The sequence below is a fragment of the Hyalella azteca genome, unplaced genomic scaffold, assembly GCF_000764305.2.
Source record: "Hyalella azteca isolate HAZT.00-mixed unplaced genomic scaffold, Hazt_2.0.2 contig8327, whole genome shotgun sequence".
NCBI lineage: Eukaryota > Metazoa > Arthropoda > Malacostraca > Amphipoda > Hyalellidae > Hyalella > Hyalella azteca.
In genome coordinates this window covers 14,941-25,373 of record NW_025938424.1, presented here as the reverse complement: position 1 = coordinate 25,373, position 10,433 = coordinate 14,941, and the positions used below count along the sequence as shown (strand labels likewise).

General features: G+C 40.2%; 1 protein-coding gene across 1 annotated transcript; it reads left to right on the top strand.

Moving 5' to 3' along the window:
• The first annotated feature begins 407 nt into the window (after window positions 1-407).
• LOC108669393 lies at window positions 408-8,963 on the top strand. The gene is made up of 3 exons (XM_047881591.1): window positions 408-508; window positions 2,394-2,711; window positions 4,888-8,963. The coding sequence occupies exons 1-3, from the start codon at window positions 408-410 to the stop codon at window positions 7,508-7,510; spliced, it is 3,042 nt and encodes a 1,013-aa protein (XP_047737547.1). The 3' UTR covers window positions 7,511-8,963.
• Window positions 8,964-10,433: the final 1,470 nt, after the last annotated feature.

The window sequence follows — 10,433 nt, the reverse complement described above, 5'->3', positions numbered from 1 at the left end:
TGCTACTGCATTGCTGCAGTTGCTCTGCTGCACTGCTGCTCCAGCCGCTGCATCACTGCAGCATTCAAGATTTCCGGATTACGCTAAATTTAAAATCTTGTAGGCAAATACCCGAACCTCAACTTCTACTTGCCCTCGCCTTTTTAAACTGAATTCTTTCCCTACTAAAACATAACACATTTCCAAATTTATTTCCTGGCATATTTACAAATACGATGATAATTCATATGCTGTCGAGATGGCCGTTTGCTGGCCCCGAGGCACTAACGCGTTCGGTAGTCCGGCAACGCAAGATTTATTTGTGGCATTGATCGGGGCTGTCGCCTCGTCCATAATATTTACACCTTCGCCGCTGATGGAAAGGCCGCAAATTATTCGACGCTTTGATTAAGCGTCGAGTGTGAAACATGATGTTGGTGCAGTGCGACGTGTTTGTTGCAAATGGAAGGTGTGATATTGAGGCGGAAACTGGAGGAGGGTATGTGTGTGGTTTGGAAATTGGAGGAGGGTATGTGTTTGATTTGGGAATAGAAGGTGCGATATTGGTTTGGAAATTGGAGGTGGGTATGTGAGTGGTTTGGAAGCTGAAGGAGGGTAGGTGTGTGGTTTGGAAATTGGGGCTGGTTGTGTGTGGTTTGGAAATTGGGGCTGGTTGTGTGTGGTTTGGAAATTGGGGCTGGTTGTGTGTAGTTTGGATATTGGAGGTGGGTATGTGTTTGGTTTGGAAACTGGAGTTGGGTATGTGTGTGATTTGGAAATAGAAGGTGCGATATTGGGGCGGAAACTGGAGTTGGGTATGTGTGTGGTTTGGAAACTGGAGGTGAGTATGTGTGTGGTTTGGAAACTGGAGGTGGGTATGTGTGTGGTTTGGAAAAAGAAGGTGGGTATGTGTGTGGTTTGGAAACTGGAGTTGGGTATGTGTGTGGTTTGGAAACTGGAGGTGAGTATGTGTGTGGTTTGGAAAATGGAGGTGGGTATGTGTATGGTTTGGAAACTGGAGTTGGGTATGTGTGTGGTTTGGAAACTGGATATGGGTATGTGTGTGGTTTGGAAACTGAAGTTGGGTATGTGTGTGGTTTGGAAACTGGATATGGGTATGTGTGTGGTATGGAAATGAGATGTGGGTATATATGTGTGCGGTTTGGAAATATAAGGTGGGTATGTGTTGTGCTATTTAAATTGGGGCTGGGTATGTATGTGGTTTGAAAATAAATGGTATTAATGCACGTGTTCTTTCTGTGCAGAACGAAGACATCTGCTTCGTTCGCCTCTCCAGAACTTCTTGAGTCGAGGAACTTCTTGAAAAATCTCAATTTTCTCGGATTTAGCACCAATAAACCTGCAAAATGTATAATGAATTAAGAACTAATTAAGCCTTCCCTCTGAACAAAAAGCGTTTCTGTTATGTTTTCTAAGCGCGTGTCACTCAATTAAAAATAATTTCTTGATTCGTACCATTGAATCTCGTGGTGACACTGATTGATTTTCACTGCCTCATATTCGTTCAATTGGAAATAACACATTCACATTTCACTGAAAAATGGTGAATTTTATCGTATAATCACTCATAACAATGAAAGTGATTTAAATAATCTTGTGCCTAGACACAGATTCGTTCTATCGGGCATCACTCTGCACTACATCTGCAATGTTAACACATTCACAAGTGATGTTGTGAAAGAGCTAGTTTTCAGACTTTCTCGACTTTATCTTCGAGCTTTATATTATTCATTAGCTCTAATTCGCACATTTTCTCGCCGTACAAAATATAAAATTATGGAGACAAAATTCTCATTGAAGAAACTTTGATTGACGAAACCCGCACACACACACAGCATCTTTACCCACAACAAGATGAAGTGGAGCATAAATCCATTATCATGGATCTATACCTTCAGCACAAATCCATTGCCACTGATTTACACCATATGTATAAATCCATTGGCATGGGTCTATACTCTCTGCATTAATACCCTGCCCTGGATTTATATCCTGATCACAAACCCACCACCCTGGATTTACACCCTGAGCACCAACCCACTACCGTGGATTTACAGCCTGATCACAAACCCACTACCCTTGATTTATACCCGGATCACAAACCCACTACCACGGATTTATACCCTGAGCACCAACCCACTACCATGGATTTATACCTTGATCACCAACCCACTACCCTGGATTTATACCTTGAGCACAAACCCACTACCACGGATTTATACCCTGAGCACCAACCCACTACCCTTGATTTATACCCTGAGCACAAACCCACTACCCCGAATTTATACCCTGATCACCAACCCACTACCCTGGATTTATACCTTGAGCACCAACCCACTACCCCGAATTTATACCCTAATCACAAACCCACTATCCCGAATTTATACCCTTAGCACCAACCCACTGCCCTGGATTTATACCCTGAGCACCAACCCACTACCCTGGATTTATACCCTGAGCACAAACCCACTACCCTGGATTTACACCACCACAATACTGGCTGGGTTGTCGACAAGCGTGACAGCGCAGGCCATCGGGCTGCCACACACGGCGCTTGAGACGCGCTGTAGTCTGGCGGAGTGGCCGTGTCGCAGCGACGTGCAGTGCGTGAGTCTCGACCGATACTGCGACGGTGTCAGGGACTGCGAGGATGGCAGCGATGAACCGCCAGACTGCACCCGTGAGTGTATTTTGGAGATGATAACTCATGTGTAATGATGTATAATTTCGTGTACTTATATTTAATGATATATTATTTCGTAAACCGATGTATAATGATCTATAAATTCGTAGACCGATGGATAATGATCTATAAATTCATAGACCGATGGGTAATGATCTATAAACTCGTAGACCGATGTATAATGATAGATAATTTCGTTCGCTAATGTATAATTTTGAGTGCTTTTACTTTGTTTGGTATATTGTTTACTTTGTATTGTTGAGGTCGACGCGATTGTTCTCGTGAGTGAATTTCGGGTGAAAACAGCTTATACTCAGATAAATGAAAATGATTTGTCCAAATAGCGATGCGCTTCTTGCCATTGTGTTCCGTGTTTAATTTTGAACAACATATATTAGACGAATTGATAGTGAAGCAAGTAATACAGTACAGTGAAACTATTTGTGTTAGTTGTGTGTTAATCATGACTTTCAAACAGGATTACAATTCGTGTTGAGGATCTCTGACGCTTGAAATTATGTAAATAATTACAATTATAAAGAAAATATAATAAGAATTGAAAATTTTCTAGTATTGTAGTAGAAGTGGCAAGCGTTATTAGCCAAATTAGTGCGAATAACATAAGCAATGATTAAAATAAATACATAAACACTGGGAGTACGGCAACCTTATCCAGCTCAACATCGACAGGTTCAGTCTCGGCTGGTGCGGGCTAGAATTACAACTTAAACCTATGTGTAATGAAGAGAACTTTAGTTTTCCTGTGTACGAATAAAATAACGGTTAATGAATACATCAATACTGGGAGTGCGGTAATGCCATCAAGCTCAACATCGACAGGTTCAGCCTAGGCAGGTGCAAGCTAATATTTGTGTTAAAATCTTTGTCTGCGGAGAGTAACTTTCGTTTCCAGGCCTTAATTAACTTAGGTACGAAATTGCCAACGTTAGTTGTATTAGTAAATAAAAGGTAAGCGCTATCTCTTTATCTAATGACGATAACTTTCGTTACAAAGCCTTTAGGTACGAATAACATTGCTGACGCTAGATATATCCGCAAATGACGGGTAATTTTTTTTCTCCGTGATCGCATAAATTTTGGATATAATATTTGATTGAGTTGTCGGACAAGTTATCTTAGGTTCTTAAATTCGTTCTTTATTACATAAACTATTGGTAAGTAAGTATATGCTAGTATGCTTGTCTCCTCGATTATCCTCGAGCATGATTATTACATGGAATTTTGAGCTACAATAGCATTTTATTTGCAATCTAGAATAACATTTGGCTGGCTAGCTAGAAGATCCATTCATTCATTACATTGCAAGTTAGAACATCCGTCAAATTTTGAGCTGAAATATCCAGGAAATATCCTTCATAACTCTTAAGTATGAAGACGAGCATATTTTTCTTGACGTATAATCGAGCGACGCCGAGAAGCGTTGCATGCGTGACAGCTGCAGAGGCGTTCATCAATTAACTGGACAAGCGAGACCATGAAAGCTGCTACCATTGAACCATTGATCTGGTAGCAGCTGTGGCTGCCGAGGTGGTTGCGATATTAGTTACAGTTGTCCCAGGTTTCTGGAATGTCTTGGATACTTAGCCAGAATCTGTGAATATTTACCCAACAGTTTCTAGGTTTATGTAATATATTGAAAAACTAGCCAAAGCCTATGAATATTTACCAGTTTCCAGGTTTATGTAATTCCTGGAAAACCAGTGAGATTCTAAAAATAATTTCGCAAAAAAAATGACATTGAGTTACACAGATTGTGTTCAACTACAAAATTTTATAATCAAGCAATATTCCAACATATAAATGCAAATTCGTTACAATAAGTTAAATAAAGCTACACGAATGTGATCATCGATGGGTATTTGCCACTTCTAACTTGCTTTCAGCGATTAAAGTTTGTAAAAGGAAAAGTTTCTTCATTAACAACGAAAAATAGTCCCCTCTCTCAATTCCTTTGCTGCAGGTTAATCCATTTTTCAGACTTCGGTCGTGTGCTGCTTCATCTTGAATCGAAAAACGTTTCTTGTTGAGGTTTTGTTAATTTTTGGCCATTTCTTATTGAATTGGGTTTTTTCGGGCTTTTCTTTTGTTTCGGGAAATTATTGGTTGTTTTTCGTCTTTTTTTGCTTGGTTCAATAATGATTCCCAAATAAATTTTAATTATTGTCCATCAATTTTCTTTCTAGGTTCACATCTCATACTGAGAAAGGTTGCCCAGATGGGCACATGCAGATAGCTGAACCCAGCCGTCCCCTGGGAGCAGGGTACTGGTGTGGTACCTCATGGGGATCTAACGTATACTACTCCGAGACCTCGGCAGTGGCTCTTCTTCTGAGGGTCTTCAACCACACCGAAACTCCCGAAGCCGAAAACCAGGGAGGTCCTAACTCTGAAGAAGCCGTTTTGTTGCGGCTATCCTACAGATTCTTGAAGAAGAATCAAGCAGTCTTGCGGTACGGCCCTCCATACCGGCCTTATTTTCTAGGTAAGGCCGTGAGAAGGACCTACTGTGATAAATTTTTCGATGACTGTGACCAGCAGAACTGTAAGCTACAGTCACCTAATTATCCAGGAATGTACCCAAGGAATTTGACCTGCCAGTACAAAGTGCATCAGACTCACGCACCTCCCGGCAAAGTGGCGCTAGTAAGACTCAAGCAAGAGAATCCTCATCTAATTTACATTAAAGACAAAAATGCTCCTCATGTTAAGAGAGACAGGAAACTGGCGCTTGCTGAGAACTGTGACGTTTTACAAGACTACATCGTAATTCACGATGGCAACACGACTGATGCTCCTATATTGCTGAAGGCATGCAAAGGCGGTCCATTGAGCTCCATTACTGCAAGTGGACCGAATATTTTGGTCTTATTCCATGTTTCGCCGTTTGACTTCCCATTCCAAGATTCCCCAAGGCGAAAAATATACGGGTTTCAGTTCGATGTTGAAATAATGTTTGTTGATAGCGATTCTACAGCGTATATTAGGCGGCCGAGCAGCATCCTGGTACTTCCTCCATTACTCGCAGAAATTCACGATCCTTATGTGCCGTGTTCCTGGGAGATGAAGAGTAGTGGCAGGAGGTCTGGATATGTCCAGGCTCCAGAACATTCGCTTCTTCCGAACACCAGCTGCACATGGCGGCTATCCGGTGGTATTGGCGAAGTTGTCTGGCTGTCTTTCCTCCATTATCGACACGTGATTCACAAGGAAATACCCAAACCTGTTCGTTGCACGAACACCCTCACCATCCACGATGGAGCTACGACCAACGCAACAATGCTTGCAAATGTTTGCCAAACCGAGAAATACCCAAGAGTTTGTGGGGGAGGTGTCTCTGTAGCTTGCCTCCCTGAAGACAGCTATATCAGCAACTCGCCTCTGTTGACCATCACTCTGCATTACGCTGAGGGGACAATTGCAAGCCACATAGAATTTTTGGCTCGATTTGAGTTCGTAAGGAGACGTCAATGGGGCCTCAGTACACAGAGCGGTAACTCGTGCGACCGTACTTTTGGTTCAAGTCCTGACAGACTCTTTGCATCTCCAAGAGACGTCTTTTATTTTGGTCGAGGAGGCCGAAAGAAACTTCGGTGCACCTACACGTTTAAGGGCGGTCACAACCAAGTTATTTCTATCAGGATGTTGCGGTCATACATGGGGGATCATTGTCGCACTTTGCGCCAAGGTTCTTCCAATCGCTATGAATGTTCCAACGGAGGATCTGATGACTATCCCTCAATCTGGATCGTAGAAGATATTTGGCCTGGAGTTCCGTTGCGGCGTGCATGTTTGTGCGATGTTAACCGACCCATAACAATCATGTCTTACACTTCAAAAGTATCATTTATATTCAATGTTCCCCACATGACGCCAAGAGATGATTACACTCATTATTTCTTCGAAGGAGAGTACGAACTGTTGCCTGCACCTACTCCTATTAACGGAGTGGGCTGTATCGCCGATCACAGACGATATGACATCCCACATGGCAATTTCACAGTCGGAGCAGGCGGGCTTGCTGATGCTTGCGATTCGCTTCCTAGACTCATTACCCCACCAGACGGTGGATTTCTTTTCTTAAGAGTCGATGGATTTGCAGCTACTGAGAAAAATTGTGTGCTCGGATCAAGAATAAATGTTTACGGTGTTGGTGGCCTGTCGCCTTTGTCTTCGATTTGTCCTGAACCCGGAGAGTTTAAAGCTCAAGTGTTCAGCAATGGATGGGAGAGAAGACCTTTATACAACCGAACAGGCCCTTTGGAGCCTTCCCGTGCACTCATTGTTGAGTACACTGGTAATTACTCTACTCGAGCAGTGGTAAACTGGATATCCGTGTGGCGACCAGTGACCTTATCATTGACAGCTCCTTCAGTCGGCTGTGACCACAGATGTCCTGAGATCGGCGCTTGTCTGCCACAGGAACTGATGTGCAACAGAATACCGGACTGTCCATCAGAGGCTGATGAAACTGCTGCTGCTTGCGGGATTCTCGCAGCCTTGCCGTGGGCGACGGTTGTCGTGGCAGGAACCATGTTACTGGCACTCCTCATCCTCCTTATCGCGGTAGTCACACGACGGCGGCCTCCGCGAAAAATGCCTATGCATGAGTCCAACAGTTTCGACTCTTTGCCAAAGCTCAAGAAATCTAAAGACAACAAGAAGAAGAAAAAGATCAAGGCGAACATCAATGATTTTGGAGGAAGTATCGGAAAGATTAGCAACAACAGCAGTTATTTTACCCCAAGTACGAAGAAACCTCCAAGCAGTTCTGAAGATTTCCTTCTGCCCCCGGACGGGGCTTCTTGACATCGCGCCCCCGTCCCCCCCGCGCTCGTGTGTGTCGACTACGAGACGACCGTGTGAAGGGAGACGAGGGGAAACGATGGGGACCTGTCCTCAAAATACTCAAAACAATCGTAAGGAAAGTTATGGTGGATCGTAAGTCGGACTGATGGCTGCTCGTGCGATTGAGGGTAGGATAGGCGGGGTGGATGAGTGCATTGTTTGAAATCGTCGATTTTCATTCCTTCTATCACTGTACAACTTTATGCTCAAATTTTACTTTGGTGCTTCAAATCTATAGTATTGTTCCCGTTTTTTAGCCTTCAGAAGAATTTTTTAGAATAATATTTGTTTCTTAGATTATTCTAGAAGCTGTGATGATCAGTATTCATGATAGAAAATTTTGCCAATTTTGAGTCGGTTTTGTAGGGAGGCTATGACTTGTTATGACTGCATTCATTTCAGAAATTAAACTATTTCACAATTTACCTAAGGTTAGTGAATGTATGGACCGTTGTTTAGTGAAATGTTATTGGGACGCCTTTAGGGGTTCGTGAATCGAGATGGACTTTCACTGTAGACTTATTCATATCTCGCAAAGTCACCTGGCAAGTGACGTTGAAATAACGTGGATTAAGCGTTGTCTCAACGAAATAAACATTTCAACGTTATTTGCCTGGAGGATTAACTGTAATGACGTTAGATTGTAAGTCATGTAAATTTCTGCAAGATCCCAAGCTAGTTAGTGTTAGCATAGAGAATTCATTGGATGCCCGTTAACGACAAATCTTATCAACCTTTAGATTGAATATTGTTCTTCTAACAACCAACGAAAGCGGTTCATATACCTTACTTATATATTTAACTAGAAACGAAACTGACCTGTACTTCACGTGTATAAAATAATAGATGAGAATCTGAACTTAATTTTTTGACACTTGTGTTTCGTAACCTCAGTATTGAATAGACCAGGTCCTAAATTTATGAAATCTTTATATATTTAAATAAAAGTTTGAGTTTAATTCAGAATGCGAATTTCGTTATCGAATCGAGAGGGCATAAAATTCACTAAAATAATGAATTGATTAAATTTTTTTATACAATTGTCTGGTTGATTTCAATAAAGTAATAAACAGGTTATAGAATTAGAGAAAGCCAGTTGCAAATTTAATTAAAGAAGCAATGCGTGTGTTCATTTTTATAACAACTTGGAGTGAGTTGTGCGGCGTTGTATGTAAGCAACTAAATTACATTACATTAGAAGCATTTACAGTAAAAAGCTGATTTCTAGTAAGAATTCATCTAATCTACAAGAATCTAAAAAACATTCATCATTACCAGAATCTAATGAATTAAGAATTCATCATTAGAAATCATCAGTAAGAATTCATCATTGCCAGAATCTAAGAATTCTTCTAATATCTAATCTGGTAGCGTTTATTTGTGTGGAAATTTGGTATGATTAGCTGAGTAGGTATTTATGTGAGTTTTTTAATTCTGCAATTCATGGAGGTGATTTTTTTAAAAATATATTATGCCAAGTTTTTTGTGCAAATTTGCTAAAGAAACAAAAACGTCAAAATTTTTTGGAAACTCAAAGTCTTTCGAATGCTCTTGGATTTCGAGGGCATGCAATCGTGTTATTAATATATAATGATTATTATTGACAGTAATATCTGTGTATCGTATTGAATCAATATTAATATAAAAATAATAAATAAAGATATCAAATTAAAATGTAATGGCTCATATACATATGCAAATTGTTAAAACGAAAAGTATTACTGAAAGCTTCGGTGATTTATACTGAAAATTAAAAGAAGATTCAATATATATTGGGTGGTTCAAGATAAATGGTTGAAAGGTTTGTTGAAGCATAATACAGACATCCAGTAATTATAGTTATCTATTCAACAAGTCACTCCTAAATAAATGTGGAAATGGTTATGTACAATTGAAGTCAGGCAGTTATGAAGTGTTGGCCAAAATTCATGCTCTGAAATGGTCTAAAAGAGTTTCGAGTTATTCGGCTTTCGTGAAGTCGAAAGCAGAAAGAATTTTCATTGAAACTGATGTTATTAATTAAAATAATTTAGAAGTAACCAAGTTATGAAGTACATTGAGTGTTATGTTGTATAGATAATTAAGCTAATTATTGTTAACATAATTTGTAATTTAAGCGTGCTGACCTCTGTACATATTGCGCGCTAGTCCTGATGCTTGTTTTCAAAAATATTTCTACGATCGTAAATATTACGATTAAAAAGTATTGGCTACAAGTTTGGGAATTACGATCGAAGATTATTCGAGTTAAAGACTGAACCGTTTCTGGAATCGTTTAAGTTTTGAAGATGCCGATGCGGAACCGATATTCCTCGTGAGAACCTGCCTCATAATCCACCTCTAAACTGCCATATTTATTCATAAGAGATAATCTTTTTCAGTTACATTAAATTTAATCCAATTCTTTCATTTGACCAAATAATTTCTCACCGAATTAATTTTTTTTAGATTTTGCTACCTCACCAGAATATTGAGACGATGTGAAATACCAATTTAGTTCGGTGCCACGGCAGTGCCTGATTCATTTCCAATATCGAATTTCCGTAGATATCAATCTAGGTGACATTTTCTAATGAAATAATTCCTTACTCTTCTTGATACCTCGAGCGTTGGTTACAGTATATGTACTCGACNAAAAAGTCTGTCTCTTATACACATCTAGATGTGTATAAGAGACAGAGCATATACCATCTGCCAATTATTTCTAGCATGGATTCCAGCTGCGGATTTTTACATTTATGGTAAATTTTTAAGGATTACTTTTATCTGATATAAATCCCATGAGTATTTATCTTCTAGAAAGCAGGTGTATGAGTAAATTATTTTGTGGAAGCCACTGTATAATATTATTATTGCATCGGAACGCTGCTTATAACTGTTGGAT